The sequence below is a fragment of the Loxodonta africana genome, chromosome 9 (genome assembly GCF_030014295.1).
Source record: "Loxodonta africana isolate mLoxAfr1 chromosome 9, mLoxAfr1.hap2, whole genome shotgun sequence".
Taxonomy (NCBI): domain Eukaryota; kingdom Metazoa; phylum Chordata; class Mammalia; order Proboscidea; family Elephantidae; genus Loxodonta; species Loxodonta africana.
In genome coordinates this window covers 123,745,768-123,762,916 of record NC_087350.1, presented here as the reverse complement: position 1 = coordinate 123,762,916, position 17,149 = coordinate 123,745,768, and the positions used below count along the sequence as shown (strand labels likewise).

The 17,149-nt window shown below is 51.3% G+C and overlaps 1 protein-coding gene across 10 annotated transcripts in view; it reads right to left on the bottom strand.

Annotated features, from left to right (window-relative positions):
• EHMT1 (euchromatic histone lysine methyltransferase 1) overlaps window positions 1-17,149 on the bottom strand; it is a 277,594-nt gene that overhangs the window by 13,916 nt on the left and 246,529 nt on the right. For 8 of the 10 annotated variants that reach the window (XM_064290822.1, XM_064290821.1, XM_064290816.1 and 5 more), the window contains 5 exons: window positions 17,044-17,145; window positions 15,412-15,516; window positions 5,494-5,648; window positions 4,276-4,443; window positions 3,907-4,051 (listed from right to left, as the gene is read on the bottom strand). In XM_064290822.1, coding sequence (XP_064146892.1) covers window positions 3,907-4,051; window positions 4,276-4,443; window positions 5,494-5,648; window positions 15,412-15,516; window positions 17,044-17,145 — 675 coding nt within the window. Of the gene's footprint in view, window positions 1-3,906; window positions 4,052-4,275; window positions 4,444-5,493; window positions 5,649-13,551; window positions 15,246-15,411; window positions 15,517-17,043; window positions 17,146-17,149 lie in introns of those variants that run through there. The other 2 variants (XR_010322901.1, XM_064290823.1) reach the window with 2 other exon arrangements.

Here is a 17,149-nt window from a genome sequence, read left to right as displayed (position 1 = left end):
AGACAGGGCTCAGTGCTGTGAGGAGAGAGGGAGACAGGGCTCAATGCTGTGAGGAGTGAGAGAGATGGGCTCAGTGCTGTGAGGAGAGAGGGACACAGGGCTCAGTGCTGTGAGGAGTGAGAGAGATGGGCTCAGTGCTGTGAGGGGAGAGGGACACAGGGCTCAGTGTTGTAAGGAGAGGGAGACAAGGCTGAGCGCTGTGAGAAGAGGAGACAGGGCTCAGTGCTGTGAGGAGAGGGAGACGGGGCTGAGCGCCGTGAGAAGAGAGGAGACAGGGCTCAGTGCTGTGAGGAGAGAGGAGACAGGGCTCGGTGCTGTGAGCAGAGGGAGACGGGGCTCAGTGCTGTGAGGAGAGAGGGAGACGGGGCTCAGTGCTGTGACGAGAGACGGAGATGGGGCTCAGTGCTGTGAGGAGAGAGGGAGATGGGGCTCAGTGCTATAAGGAGAGGGAGACAGGGCTCAGTGCTGTGAGGAGAGAGGGAGACGGGGCTCAGTGCTGTGACGAGAGACGGAGACGGGGCTCAGTGCTGTGAGGAGAGAGGGAGACGGGGCTCAGTGCTATAAGGAGAGGGAGACAGGGCTCAGTGCTGTGAGGAGAGAGGGAGACGGGGCTCAGTGCTGTGAGGAGAGAGGGAGACGGGGCTCAGTGCTGTGACGAGAGACGGAGACGGGGCTCAGTGCTGTGAGGAGAGGGAGACAGGGCTCAGTGCTGTGAGGAGAGAGGGAGACGGGGCTCAGTGCTGTGAGGAGAGAGGGAGACGGGGCTCAGTGCTGTGACGAGAGACGGAGACGGGGCTCAGTGCTGTGAGGAGAGGGAGACAGGGCTCAGTGCTGTGAGGAGAGAGGGAGACGGGGCTCAGTGCTGTGAGGAGTGAGAGAGATGGGCTCAGTGCTGTGAGGAGAGAAGGACACAGGGCTCAGTGCTGTGAGGAGTGAGAGAGATGGGCTCAGTGTTGTAAGGAGAGAGGGACACAGGGCTCAGTGCTGTGAGGAGTGAGAGAGATGGGCTCAGTCCTGTGAGGAGAAAGGGACACAGGGCTCAGTGCTGTAAGGAGAGGGAGACAGGGCTGAGCACTGTGAGAAGAGAGGAGATAGGGCTCAGTGTTGTAACGAGAGGGGGACACAGGGCTCAGTGCTGTGAGGAGAGGGAGACAAGGCTGAGCGCTGTGAGGAGAGGAGACAGGGCTCAGCACTCTGAGGAGAGGGGGACACACGGCTCAGTGCTGTGAGGAGAGGGAGACAGGGCTGAGCGCTGTGAGAAGAGAGGAGACAGGGCTCAGTGCTGTGAGGAGAGGGGGACACAGGGCTCAGTGCTGAAGAGAGGGAGACAGGGCTGAGCGCTGTGAGAAGAGAGGAGACAGGGCTCAGTGCTGTGAGCAGAGGGAGACGGGGCTCAGTGCTGTGAGGAGAGATGGAGACGGGGCTCAGTGCTGTGAGGAGAGACGGAGACGGGGCTCAGTGCTGTGAGGAGAGATGGAGACGGGGCTCAGTGCTCTGAGGAGAGACGGAGACGGGGCTCAGTGCTGTGAGGAGAGAGGAAGATGGGGCTCAGTGCTGTGAGGAGAGGGAGACAGGTCTCAGTGCTGTGAGGAGAGAGGAAGACGGGGCTCAGTGCTGTGAGGAGAGGGAGACAGGGCTCAGTGCTGTGAGTGAGGGAGACAGGGCTCAGTGCTGTGAGGAGAGAGGAAGACGGGGCTCAGTGCTGCAAGGAGAGAGGGAGGCGGGGCTCAATGCTGTGAGGAGACAGGGAGACGGGGCTCAGTGCCGTAAGGAGAGATGGAGACGGGGCTCAGTGCTGTGAGGAGAGATGGAGACGGGGCTCAGTGCCGTGAGGAGAGAGGCATACAGGGTTCAGTGTTGTGAGGAGTGAAGGAGACAGGGCTCAGTGCTGTGAGGAGGAACACTGGTTTCAGGGCTGTGAGGAGGGAGGGAGACAGGGCTCAGTGCTGTGAGGAGTGAGGGAGACGGGGCTCAGTGCCGTGAGGAGAGACGGAGACGGGGCTCAGTGCTGTGAGCAGAGTAAGACGGGGCTCAGTGCAGTGAGGAGAGAGGGAGATGGGGCTCAGTGCTGTGAGGAGAGAGGGAGATGGGGCTCAGTGCTGTGAGGAGAGACGGAGACGGGGCTCAGTGCTGTGAGGAGAGAGGGAGACGGGACTCAGTGCTGTGAGCAGAGAGTAAGACGGGGCTCAGGGCTGTGAGGAGAGAGGAAGATGGGACTCAGTGCTGTGAGTGAGGGAGACAGGGCTCAGTGCTGTGAGGAGAGAGGGATATGGGGCTCAGTGCCGTGAGGAGAGAGGGATACAGGGTTCAGTGTCGTGAGGAGTGAGGGAGACAGGGCTCAGTGCCATGAGGAGAGACGAAGAAGAGGTTCAGTGCTATGAGGAGTGAGGGAGACAGGGCTCAGTGCTGTAAGGAGCAACACGAGTTTCAGGGCTGTGAGGAGGGAGGCAGACAGGGCTCAGTGCTGTGAGGAGAGAGGAAGATGGGGCTCAGTCCTGTGAGGAGAGAGGGACACAGGGCTCTGCGCTCTGAGGAGTGAGGGAGACGGGGCTCAGTGCCATGAGGAGAGAGACGGGGCTCAGTGCCGTGAGGGGTGAGGGAGACGGGGCTCAGTCCTGTTAGGAGTTAGGGAGACGGGGCTCAGTGCTGTGAGGAGAGGGAGACAGGGCTCAGTGCTGTGAGGAGAGAGGAAGACGGGGCTCAGTGCTGTGAAGAGAGGGAGACGGGGCTCAGTGCTGTGAGGAGAGAGGGAGACGGGGCTCAGTGCTGTGAAGAGAGGGAGACGGGGCTCAGTGCTGTGAGGAGTGAGGGAGACAGGGCTCAGTGCTGTGAGGAGTTAGGGAGACGGGGCTCAGTGTTGTGAAGACAGGGAGACAGGGCTCAGTACTGTGAGGAGAGAGGAAGAAGGGGCTCAGTGCTGTGAGGAGTGAGGGACACAGGGCTCAGTATTCTGAGGAGGGAGACCAGGCTCAGTGCCGTGAAGAGAGAGGGAGACGGGGATCCGTGTCATGAGGAGAGAGGGATATAGAGCTCTGTGTCGTGAGGAGAGAGGGATATAGGGCTCAGTGCCTTGAGAAGAGTGGGATACAGGGCTCAGTGCCGTGAGGAGTGAGGGACACAGGGCTCAGTGCTCTGAGGAGTGAGGGTGACGGGGCTCAGCGCCGTGAAGAGAGAGGGAGACGGGGCTCAGTGCTGTGAGGAGGAACACGGGGCTCAGTGCTGTGAGAAGGAACACGGGGCTCAGTGCTGTGAGGAGTGAGGGCGACGGGGCTCAGTGCTGTGAGGAGTGAAGGGGGACAGCGCTCAGTGCTGTGAGGTGAGAGGGAGACAGGGGTCATGCAAACTCTAACTTGGTCATGTGGGGTGGAGCATGTCAAGTGATGGGGAGGAAGTTGCTTACATCTAAAACCACTACGCAGGTGCTCAAAAAATGTGATTTTAACCAGAAAAGGAAGGAAGAGGCTGTCCTTGGTTAATAACCTGCAGCTGAGATGCAGACAGCGCACTCATAGGCCCGGTTGCCCCATGCTGCCCTCGGATTGCTGCCCTGCACAGGTTTCTTGTGCACCAGACGGGACTGTCAGTGCGAGCAAGCTAGGGTGACCAAACACGGTGCCCAGCAGTCGTCACCCCTGCAGGCGCTCAGGCAGTGCTGGGGTACTGGGTGAGAGGACCCCCTGGAGAGTAACTGGAGAGTCCAGGACTGTGCTAACAAAGGACTAGAAGCTGTTCCGGGAGGCTCCTTATCTGTCCTCCAAGGGCTGGCTCTCAACTCTTTACTGGAGGTAAGTGCTGAGAGAACGGGTCTCCTGGGAAGTCCCCCACAGGCTCGGCACTCTGGAGTGGAGAGAGCCTGGGTGCCCCGTCCTGTTCTGGCTGACCCGCCCTCCTTTCCGCACGCCTGACCTGCAGGTGAGTGATGTTCCTATCAATGTTCATGGGGGACGTCACGCAGTTCTGAGACACGTATTTGTAGTTGCTGGGGCACGGCTCGCTGTCCACCGCGTTGACGCAGGGAATGGGGATGCGCTCGTAGCCCCTCGCGATGTCTCTGCAGGGGCCAGGAGAACACAACTTTGGCTGTTACAGGGTTTGCCCAAAGTAGGAGGAAGCGGAAGAACACAAGGGAGCCGAAGCACAGCTACCGGAAGGATCCAGGCCCAGACCTTCCAGCCTGCCCACTTTAAAGAGAAGCCTTGCTGCAAACCCCTGCCCGGTTTACCGTTTGCCACAGCAGTCTTTGCACCCGGTCCATCGCTGGCTCGGCCCACTCACCTGCTCACCGTCCGCTCCGCTGGGGCAGGCCGGTCCGGCGCTGAGTCCTGCAGAGCCTTGCTCATCTGCAGGGCCGTCCACACCTGGGAGTTGAGGCTCGCGCACTGCAGGGGTGTCTCGCCCTCCTTGTTCTTCAAGGTAACGTCAGAGTCCCGAGAAAGGAAGAGGCTGGCAGAAAAAATGTAGGCCAAAAGGACAGTTTAAAAAAACATGGCGAGATCTAAAAAACGCCTACGATCAGTGAATGAGGAGAACACACCATTCACTCTGAAATAATGTTAACACGCAGCTGAGCAGTAACTTGGGAAAGAGAGGCTTTAATTCACTCAAGAACACACTCCATTACTCCTCTCCCACCATTTATTGGAAAAACCTTCTTAGTTTTCTTAGCAGAAGGGCGTGTAAGTAACTGGGCTTGGTATTCGATTTTCTTGGATTTTTCATTCAAATTTGCCCTCTAGGATAAAAAGGAATATTTAGCAGCAGTGAACCCAGCTGCTGTCCTAACCGGAGGCCACTGGGTCCTGGATCTGGGCTCGAGAGGGCCGTCTCTCAGATGAACTCGCATGGAGAAGGGTGTGGGCCTGAGACCCCCTGCCCAGCCCTGCCCAGGACCCTGTGTACTCAGCCCAAGTGCCTGGGGTCGAGACAAGCAGGACTCCGTGTGCAGTGAGGAGAAAAGGCTCAGTCTGGCTCTGCCCCTGCCCCTAATTGGGACCAGCAGCTCCAGCTCTCTCTCTTCCTGGAAGCAGAACAAAGACTGCATCCAGGATCCGAATCACGTGGTGTGGATGATGGATGGGAAGAAGGTGACGTATGTGGCTCTTACATCACGTGGGGGTTTAGCCCCTCAAGTCTGAAGAGCTCTGGAGCTGGCCGCAGCCTCATGACAACACATCTCCTTCTCTCCGTGGAGGCTAGGCCCCAGGCCCCACGGGCTTGACCCATCGCTTCGCACCCTCAGGGTGGGAGCTATGAGGTCTGAGGTACACCTTGGGGTTGGGCATAAATACTTGCGGTCTGTCACAATGACCTCCCCGAATAAGAAATAAACAGCAGCTGACTTCAAATGTGAAATGACCAAGGACTTCTCTGCTTATGTAGGGAGCTTCCGTGGACACCCAGGGGTACCACCCCCACTGGGAACGGAGGGTGCCTCCACCATCCAGAGGAACCCACAGGTGCCCTGAATGGTCAACAAGTAGCCCGGCCACATACACAACACAGTCGTAGCGGTTCTCCCGGGCGGCAATGTGCAGCGGCGAGTCCCCATGGATGTTGACGGCATGAAGATCGCACTTGGCGGCCAACAGGATCTCTGCGATGTCCACACAGCCCGAGAATGCCGCCCAGTGCAGGCAGATGTTCTCTTCCTATGGAGAGACACAGGAGAACCTGAGCGCAGCCTGCGGCCGCAAAAGCCTGACTTGGCGGAAATGCACATGTGAGCGCCGAGGAGCATGCTGACCGCTGGTGTCTGGAAGAAGAGGGGATGCCAGGAGGCAGGGCTGCACATTCCCGTGGACCCCGCAGTTTCATCAGAGACCAGGCAGAAAGCGGCTTCGTGTTTCACCAGAAACTTCCTTTTTAAATTTGCAAAGTTTTCAGTATAAAGGTAATATAACTGCAGTACAGGATATTTTAAAAGTGGGAAAAAAAAGTCACCCAGAGGTATGTACCACCCTAAGCACAGCGTATTTTTTAAAAAAATTTCACTGTGTTTTATATGAAAGTTTACAATGCAAAGTAAGTTTCTCATTCAAAAACTCATATACAAATTGTTTTTTGACATTGGTTGCAACCCCCGCAACGTGTTGGCACGCTCCCTCTTCCCCTTTACACCCCAGGTTCCCTACGTCCCTTCATCCAGGATTCCTGCCAGGCCTCGCCTTCTCGTCTTTGCTGTTTGGCAGCTACTGCCCATTTGGTCTCATATGGTTGACTGAACTAAGATGCACGTTCCTCACATGCTACTGTTTGTTTTATACGCCTGTCTAATCTTTGGCTGAAAAGTGAACTTCAGGAGTAGCTTCAGTTCTCAGCAGGGTGTCTGTAGACCACAGTTTAGGGGGTTCCTCCAGTCTGCCAGACCAGTAAATCCGGTCTTTTTGTGTGAATCTGAATTTTGTCCTATATATTTCTCCTGCTCTGTCCAGGATCCTATATTGCGATCCCTGTCAGAGCTATTGGGGGTGGTAGCTGGGCACCATCTAGTTCTGGGCTCAGGCTGGTGGAGGCTGTGGCTCACGTAGTCCATTAGTCCTCTGGACTAATATTTTCCTTGTGTTTTTGGTTTGCTTCATTCTCCTTTGCTCTGCATGGGGTGGGACCAACAGATGTATCTTAAATGGCTGCTCACAAGCTTTTAAGACCCCAGACGCTACTCACCAAGGTGGGATATAGAACATTTTCTTTATCAACAATGTTAAGCCATTTGACCTAGATGTCCCCTGAGACCGTGGTCCCCAGACCTCAGCCCCATTAACTCAGTCCCTCAAGATGTTTGGATGTCTAGGAAGCTTCTATGGCTTTGCCTTGGTCAAACTGTGCTGACTTCCCCCATATCATGTGCTGTCTCTCCCCTCACCAAAGTTAATACTTGTCTACTATCTAGTTAGTGACTTCCCCTCCCGCCCCACCCCTTCCCTCCCTTGTAACCATCAAAGATTGTTTTTTTCTATGTGTAAACCTTTTCTTGGATTTTTATAATAGTACAACACATGATATAACATTTGGGGACAGCAGTGGGTTTTTTCTTCTATTTTTTTAAACTATATTTATTTCTTAAGAATTATAATCCCAGCATACAGTAATAATTGTGCAGGATTTGAAAAAGACCAGTTTAATGAAATTAAAAATTTATTTTATAAACGCCTATATAAAATAAGGCTACCACCCGTCTGTCAGTTTGTCATACTGTTGTGACTTATGTGTTGCTGGGATGCTGCAAGCTATGCCACCAATATTTCAAATACCAGCAGGGTCACCCATGGTGGATGAGTTTCAGGGGAGCTTCCAGACTAAGACTAGGAAGAAAGGCCTGGCAATCTACTTCTGAAAATCAGCCAATTAAAACCTTATGGATCACAACTTGCTTTGGACATGTCATCGGAAAAGGTCAATTCCTGGAGGAGGACATCACATTTGCTGAAGTAGAGGGCTAACTAGGGCGAGGGAGACCCACATTGGTATGGACTGGCACAGCAGCCACAACAAGGGACTTGAACATGTTGGTGACTGTAAGGATGACGCAGGACCAGGCGAGGTTTAGTATGTTATATGTAAGGTTGCTATGAGTTGAAGGTGACTCGATGGGAGCTATCTATGCCTAAAATAAATCTTCACACCACATGTAAAACATATGATTTATAAATCTACTTACACAAAATAAAAGATGAAGAGTAAATGTAAATATGGGAAGATGTCCAGCTTTGCCAGAAAGCCCAGGAATAGATATGAAAACATTAAATAACACTGAACGTCTATCATCCTAAGGACACAGATCTACCACCAGCCACGAATGACGCCCATGCCTGCTTCAGCCCCAACTTGGTCCTGTCTCCCCATTTCTACACACACTCCTCAGGTCGGGGCCACAACAGGCACCATCGTACTGTGTGCTCACACGGCTTGTGTTGTAACTCAAGGGCCTTCAGACGACACCCTGTCACTGACTGTAAATCAGCCCAATGAGTTCACATCTTGTAACTCCCTAGCCAGCCCTCAAGTGGATGTTTATTTGTACTTTTTCCTCTTGAATATAATGCTCGTGGATGTTTCAGTACTCAGGGGGTTTCCTTTTTCCAGAGTCATTTCTCAGGATGAATTCTCTCGGTCAGAGGCTATATGTCATTGACAGCTCTTGATGGACACTGCCCACTGGCCACCCAAGGGAAGCAGTGAGTCTGCCCGCCCGGCGGTGCCCACCCCATCCATGACCTATGCCTGGCTGCGTGCCCCATCAGGGACTGCAGAAGGCAAAGCCCTGGACAGAGCCCACTGTGGGGCCTGTGATGGGCTGTATTGTCAAGTGCCGCCCTTGCATGCCTCTGGGGAACAGACGCTGGCTGGCCTGGGCTGGGGCTGCAGGGCTGCACTGTGCCACGCAGCCACTCCCTCACTCGCTCTCCCAGCTTCCACTCTGTGATGGTCACTCAGCACTTTGGGTTCAGTGCACACTGGAATGGTGACAGCAAAGCAGAACCACATGGTTCGTTTTTTATGACACTCCACCAACGAACAACCAGCACCCCAACCATGGACTTCTCTCCCTTGTCTAGTTCCAACAGAGAAAACTTGATTGTACCTGGGGCACTCTCCTCTGGCTGCTATCCTCAGGGGCCTTCTAGCTCTGCTGTCTGTCACTGGGCCCTCTCCATGTGCATGAGCTCCTTGAGCGAAGTGCTGCTTCTGGAGGGACCTCTCTTCTTTTCTCTTTATGAGAACAACTTTGATTTTATAACCAGACCTCCAATTTTAGAACCTTCCAGTCCACTGAGCGCCTCACAGTATGGGGTCATGCAAGCCCCTCACTGCCTGAAGCCACCTCTGAGTCGTGACCAGGCTGCCCTGCACCTTCTGGTGACTTCACTGCTGAAACAATTAAGGGGACCTCTGCACCCAGCTGAGGAGGAGCAGAGCAGTCACAATGTATGCAACAAGTCTTTAAGACACCCGATGTCAGGCACTGATGGGCCGTGATCCCGGGGAGATGATACAAACAAGGGGGCCTGGACTGTGCCTGATCATGGCCTTGGAAGACCTAGCCATGGTGCAGGGAGGGGACACAGCCAAAGCCCAGGGAACCCCTGGTCTGAGAAGCTGTGAGTCCAGGGAGACCAACGCAGCTAGCATTCACAGAGAACCCGGAGGAGCATTACACTACACAGAGGACGCAGCCCGAGAACCACCTTGGTGTCCACAGGGCACCATGTGGAGGACAACTGGGTGGAGTTGTCAGGAGGGGCAGAATCAGCCCTAGGTGGGGGCCCTGCTCTGAACCCACCTAACACACCTGAAAATTAAACTCCAAAACAATCAAACTGTTTCCAAGTAACTTAACTGAATCCCAGAACAAAGGTCAAGAATACTTGTAAGGACACAAAAGGTCCCAACCCTCAACAAAGTAGAATTCATGGTATTCAGCATCCAGTCAAACGTTACCAGGCACCCAAAGTAGCCAGAAAACATGACCCAGAATGAACAGAAAAATCAGTCAATCAAAACCAACCCACAATTGATACAGATACTAGAATTAGCTGAGGAGGATAGTAAAATAGTTAACAAAACTGTATTTGGTATCTTCAAAAACTTTAACGTAGAGATGTATTTTAGAAAATATTAAAAGGACCCAAAATGAACCTCTAGAGCAGAAAATGGCAATGTCTGAAATGAAAACATAATCCATGGGATTAATACCATACGAGACATTGCAGAAGGAAGGATTAGTGAATTTAAAGACACAGCAATAAAAACTAGCTATTTCGAAATACAAAGTGAAGGAAAAAAAACTTTTTTAAATGAACAGAGCATCAGAGAGCTGTGGGACAACTTCAAACTGCCTAACATACGCGTAACTGGAGCACCTGAAAGGGAGGGGGCAGAAAAAGCATTTGAAGAAATGACTGAAAAACTTCCAAATTTGACAAAAACTCTAAACCCAACAAAAGCTCAATTAACCACAAGCACAAAAACAGTAATACCAAGGCATATCATAAATTGTTTAAATCTAGTGATAAAGAGAAAATCTTAAAAGCAAGCAGAGGAAAAAAGATATGTACCAAGGAACAAGACGATGATGACAAGATTTCTCAGTAGAAAGAATGCAAGTAAGAACTCAGTAAGGCAACATTTTTGAAGTACTGAAAGACAAAAACTTTTCGACCTAGAATTCTATATACAGCAAAAATCTTAAAAAACTGAAGGCAAAATAAGGACATTTTCAGGCATACAAAAGAATTCCTCATGAGCAGACCAACACTGTAAGAGATGTTAAGGGAAGTGACACAGGCAGAAGGAAAACGACACCAGATGGGAATATGGACCTAGGGCCTACAGACAAAAGAGCACTGGAAATGACAACAAAGTAAATGTATACAACTTTCTGCTGTTATAATCTCTTCAAAAGAAAATACTGTTTAAACCAGCTAACAATGACATATTGTGGGGTTAGAACATTTGTGTACTCTCCCAGGAGGGGGGAAACAGAGTTATACTAAGTTAAGGTTCATCTGCCATATGGGATTTGAGACTTATTATAAAGCAAAGTAATCAAAACAGTGTGATACTGGTGTAAAGACAGACATACAGAACAACGGAACAGAAGGGAGAGCTGAGGAATTGACTTGCATGACTGGTTTTCAACAAAGGTGCAAAGGCAATTCAGTCAAGAAAGAATAACCTTCTCGACAAATGGTGCTGTAACAACAGAAAATCCATGTTAAAAAAAAAAAAAAAAACTCCAAGCCATACCTCACACATGTACAAAAATTAAAGTCAAAATGGATCACAGACCTCAATGTAAAAGCTAAAACTATACAAAGTATTCTAAGAAAACATGGGAGAAAATCTTTGGGATCTTGGGTTAGACAATGATTTCTTATATACAACACCAAAGACATGATCCATAAAAGAAGAAAAGAATAAAGTGAACTTCATCAAAATTAAAAACTTTTGCTCTTCAAAAGACACTGTTAGGTAAATGAAGAGAAAGTCATAGACTGGGGGAAAATATTTGTAGAGCATATATCTGATAAGGACTTCTATCAAGAACACATAATAAATTATGAAAACTCAAAAATAAGAAAACAAACAATCCAATAAAAAATTAACAAAAAAATGCAAACAAACTCTTCACCAAAGGAGATAAACATATGGCAAATAAGCACATGATAAAATGCTAAAGCTCATTAGTTATTAGGAAAATGAAAATTAAGAATACATTGTGATACAGCTACATGCCTATTAGTGCGGCTAAAATTAAAAAGGCTGATCATGCCATGTGAGAAGGAGACATGGAGGACTCTCATACATTGCTGGTGGGAATGTAAATGGTGCAACCACTTTGGCATACAGTTTGGCAGTTTCCTGAAACAGTTAAATACACACCTACCTCGCGATCCGGCCATCGCACTCCCAGGTATACACCCAAGAGAAATGAAAACACGCCCATACGCAGACTCAGTGTGGAGTCATGCATCACTTAACATTCACGATATCTTCTGTGAAATGGGACTTTGTGATCTGGCCATTGTGCATACTCCATATTACAGGCATTCCTCAGGTTATGAACATCCGACTTACAGGCAACTCGCACTTAAGAACGGACTGCCATAAAGCCTATTATATTAAATATTTGAGTTAAATATAATGGTTCATAATAATGAACACACCCACTACTTTGTGATGCTCATGAAAACGTTGTGTGGTTTGGAAGTGTTTCTTAAGTGTTTTATATGCATACCAAAAAAAAAAAAAACCAAACCCAGTGCCATCGAGTCGATTCTGACTCATAGTGACCCTGTAGGGCAGAGCAGAACTGCCCCATAGAGTTCCCAAGGAGCACCTGGCAGATTCGAACTGCCAACCCTTTGGTTAGCAGTCGTAGCACCTAACCACTACACCACCAGGGTTTCCTTTATATGCACAGACAGGTAAAATACACACTAAGACGAACATTTGACTAACTGACGATAAATAAGACCCGTATTCCAATTTACCTACAAATTCGACTTAAAGACAGACTAGGAATGGATCTTATTTGTAACCCGGGGACTGCCTGTACACAAGACACATGAGATACATGTTATATACAGGAAGCTGTTGCGTTCACTATGTCCAGTTAGGTCCACTACGTCCTGTTCTCCAGCGGAGATTTCTGAACTCTATTATAAACTTAAGGGACCGTGGACACGTATGTGGTTGGACGTTGCCCAAATGGACACTATGCGGGGCATGACTGCACATAAAAGTACATGAACACAGGTGCCCCGACTTACGCTGCATTCAAGTTACCAAGAACTGCACTTAGGATCTTTTTTTTTTTTGGTACATTTTCTTAGTTATATGTACTACATAAAACATTTTGCAGCATTTAACTTGCTGATGTTATTTTCAAATGTTCACTCACAGATGTTGAAAGATCAGATTTATAAAGGTACCGATAATCAAAGACAATAATAATGAATGCCAAAAAAAAGGAGAGATTTGACTTATGTGAGAACCAACTTAAGACAAAGTTGTCAGAACAAAACCCTGTCGTAAGCTGGACACTACCTGGATTCACAGCAGCTTTGTGTTTTTAAATGTAATTATTGATATATTTGGGTTTAAATATTTTTTAAATATATCTTTTAAAAAAAATTGTGCTTTAGATGAAGGTTCACAGAGCAAATTAGTTTCTCATTAAACAGTTACTACACATATTGTTTTGTGACATTGGTTGCCAATGCCACGATGTGTCAACACTCTCCCCTTCTCAATCTTGGGTTCCCCGTTTCCATTCCTCCAGCTCTCCTGTCCCTCCTGCCTTCTTATCCTTGCCCCTGGGCTGGTGTGCCCATTTAGTCTCATATACATGGTTGGGCTACGTGTATTACTGTTTGTTTTATGGGCTTGTCTAATCTTTGGCTAAAGGGTGAACCTCAGAAGTGACCTCAGTACTGAGTCAGAAGTGTGTCTGGGGGCCATACTCTCGGGTTTTCTCCAGTCTCTGTCAGACCAGTAAGCCTGGTCCTTTTTGGACAGCAGCTTTATTTCTAACAGTCTAAAACTGGAAATAGCCTGGAAGTCCATCAACAGACGAAAGATAAACCAACTGACATAATCCACATGAGGGACAGCTCCTCAGTGCTAACAAGGGACTACCAATACCCATGATGACATTGATGAATTTCAGAATTGTGCTTACGGGAAGAAGCCAGACCAAAAAGAGAAAGAGCACATATGGTGTGAGCCCATCTGTGGGAAACCAGAACACGCAGACTAATCCAGTGAAAGCGGGAGACCAGTGGGTGACTGGGGACTAGGACCGGGCGAATGAAGCCGGAGGAGAAATCTTCTGGGAGTGAGTGGTGGTTACGAACGTGTTCACCATCTTGATCGTGGCAACGGGTCTGGGGTTAAAACTTATCCAAGGGTACACTTTAAATAGGTGCAGTATGCCACCTGTATATCAATAAAACTGTTAAAATCAAGAAAAATGATAAAGATGTTTTATCTTAAAAATCACAAACCTGCGGTGCAGTCAATTCTTCCATTCTAGTCAGAACCACCCAGAGCTCACATTTCTTGCCCTGGCAACACCTGCAGGATGCTGAGCAGGTGGTCTACCCCAGGACACAAGATGGAGTGGGACAGCAGGCTTCAAGGAGGTGATTTCCACAAAGTGTAGACAAAAATGTCAGCAAGGCCAATCGAGGCTGCGCTCACTGTGTGCACACATGCTGGGCTTCCGCCAAAGGGAGAACCGCCACAGCGTGTTACCTCACTCCCTTTTCTCTTTCATCCTCATCCAAATGCCTCCCACTCAGGTTTGCGGCTTTCCTTGCAACAGCACCCAATGCTGCTCGAGACTGAATGAGGGCAATGGGAACAGGCCCTGGTGGCATCACATCAGCTCTCTTGGTTCGGAAGCCGCAGCCCTCCTGTCTGCAGTTGCACAGCAGAGCCGCTGGGGTCCAAGACTGACCAGCTCCGGAGAGCCTCTGCGGCAGGCAGGCCTAGAGGGCTTCCAGAGCTGCTGGGGTCCAGGACTGACCAGCCCCGGAGAGCCTCTGCGACAGGCAGGCCTAGAGGGCTTCCAGAGCTGCTGGGGTCCAGGACTGACCAGCCCCGGAGAGCCTCTGCGACAGGCAGGCCTAGAGGGCTTCCAGAGCTGCCGGGGTCCAGGACTGACCAGCCCCGGAGAGCCTCTGCAGCAGGCAGGCCTAGGCGGCTTCCAGGAAGCCAGGGGCCAGCGCTGGGGTCTGGAGGAGACAGAATCTGCCTGCGGGGGAGGGGTCTTCGGTTATTGGAGGGGCTTCAAACGCTGAGCAGCAGCAGGAGTGGCAAGGCCTACTGCATGTGTCTCTCCTTTCTCCCGGCAGGTAGGTGTCTCAAGTTCCATCTGGCTAAGTCCCAGGGACTTGCAGAGTCAGCATCTCTCCCAGTCTGACACCAGACTCAGACACCAGCCATGCAGTATTCAATGATGCTCCCTCAGAAGTCACTTTTGTAGGTCAGACCTTCTTGTTTCTTTACTTCCCATTTTGGTGACTCTCCGTAAAGGCAGGCCCACAGCCCTATGGCCACACGTTTTATGTTCCTTCACTTGTCCTGGGAGGTGACAAAGGCACGGGGCATGAGGCGTGGGTCAGACTCCTCTGATCCGTCTTGCTTCCCAGCCCCTGGACCACAATGGTTCATGCCCACCTCCATGCCTGGCCATCCCGCCACCCCCTGATCCTGTGTCCCCCGAAGATCTCTCCATAAAGCCCCTTCTGTTGTAAATTCATTAGAGTTACCTGCTGTTGGTTATAACCAAAGTAACCCCATGGTCCCAGAGGCTGGAGAAACTCGGGGACCCCTCACTTTGGACCCACATTCTACTCTCTGGGCTTGTACATTTATCCTTAAAAACTAACCATCAAAGCAGCATCATAAATTACAGTGCAGAAAACCAACACAGTCAACCATTCACTTTCTTGCCTTTCTTTCTCTTCCAAGGCAGGCGCTGTGGCGAGGGCAGTGACAGCAGGGGCACTGGATCACCAGCACTGACCGTCTCCTCTGGCATCTCCACGGACACAAGAAAGGTGGGAGAAGAGAGCTGGGGGCCCCCACCTCAGGCCAGACATGCGCTCTGAAAAAAACACTCCACACAAGGCCATGTCTGCGGCTACCTCGGCACCCCTCTAAACTTCCTTCCAACAATCAAGTGACACGCACAGAATCACCACAGAAAGACAAGAGCATGAACAACTTGATGTCACCTGGTAAGAAAGAGTGGGAGTTGTGTCAGTGCTGACAAAGGTCATTCAGAGGGCAGCTATCACCCACATGTCCTGGCCGCCATCTAACCCAAGACAGCTGCCTCTAGGAGAGGAGCCTCTGGATGACAACAACGATGACTGGGATGACACCGCCGCAGAGACTCACGTTGTCCCGGATGTTGATGTCAGACCCCTTGGAGAGCAGCAGCTTCACGAGGTCAACATGCTTGTACTCGGTGGCCCAGATCATTGGCGTCCAGCCGCCATCATCCTAATTTCAAAAGAAGGAAACAGACTGTGACGGCTACTGAAGATGAACCTCCTGGTGGGTGACAAAGTGTGGCTCAGAGTGGACCTGTCCCATGGGAGACCAACCCTGACGGTGGGTGACAAAGTATGGCTTAGAGTAGACCTGTCCCACAGGAGACCAACTAACGGTGGGTGATAAAGTGTGGCTATAGAGTAGACCTGTCCCACGGGAAACCAACCCTGACGGTGGGTGGCAAACTGTGGCTCAGAGTGGACCTGTCCCACGGAAGGCCCCCACTGCGAGCAGGAAGGGCACTCCCCAGTAGACATACATGGCAGTCCTTGGGGGCAGACTGCTCCGAGGCCCAGGGAGCTGTCTAGATAACACAGCAAGGCCAGGACGTCGCCAGAGCTGCCTAAGTGACACCACAAGGCCAGGACTCAGCCACAGCTGCCTAGGTGACACGGCAAGACCAGGACGTAACCAGAGCTGCCTAGGTGACACGGCAAGGCCAGGACGTAGCCACAGCTGCCTAGGTGACACAGCAAGGCCAGGATGTAACCAGAGCTGCCTAGGTGACACGGCAAGGCCAGGACGTAACCAGAGCTGCCTAGGTGACACAGCAAGGCCGGGATGCAGCCAGAGCTGCCTAGGTGACACAGCCAGACCAGGATGACTACTGTGAGGCCCAGGGAGCTGCCTAGGTAACACAGCAAGGCCAGGACAGAGCCAGAGCCAGCCAAGCCTGACCCATACATGCTGGAAGAGGAGCAGTAACTGGAACCCCTCGCCTACACCATCCAATCAGGCCTGCTAGGCAGGTGCTGCCTGGAGAACACGCTGTACATCCAAGTATTGGAAAAATCTACTAGGCCTAAGAGAATGCTGACAGTCCTGGTTCTGTGGAGCCCTAGTGGGAATACTGTCTGAGAATCCTTCTGATGAAGGACCAGGGAGCAGGGCAGGGGCAGGGAGCAGGGGGCAGGGAGCAGGAGCAGGAGCAGGGAGCAGGAAGCCGAGGTAAGGGCAGGGAACGGGGAGCAGGAGCACAGAACAGGGAGCCGAGGTAAGAGCAGGGAGCCAAGAGCAGGGAACCAAGGTAAGAGCAGGGAGCCAAGAGCAGGGAGCTGAGGTTAAGAGCAGGGAGAAGGGAGCCAGGGAATGGAGCAGAGAGCTGAGATAAGGGCAGGGGGCAGGGGGCAGGGGGCAGGGGGCAGGGGGCAGGGGGCAGGGGGCAGGGGGCAGGGGGCAGGGGGCAGGGGGCAGGGGGCAGGGGGCAGGGAGCTGAGAGCAGAAGTAAGGGCAGGGAGCAGGGAGCCGAGAGCAGAGGTAAGGCGTAGAGGCAGGGATCAGGGAAGAGGGAATAGGGAGCCAGGGGCAGCAGCTACCATGGGAGGGGCTGGGGAAAGAGCTCAGCAGAAGAGGCCATACAAGCGGCTAAGCTGTCCCTGTAGTACGACAGAAACTTCCAGACAGTGGGAATAGACAAAGTCTCTGTACAGTCATGAGAAGGCGGGCAGCTCTACATGTGAGGGAGCACAGCCTCACCTGACAGTTGACGTCCATCTGTCCATTGGAAAGCAGGTACTGGACAACGTCATAGTGGCCTTTCTTGGCAGCCAGGTGCAGACATGTAGAGCCCTCTGCGTCCTGC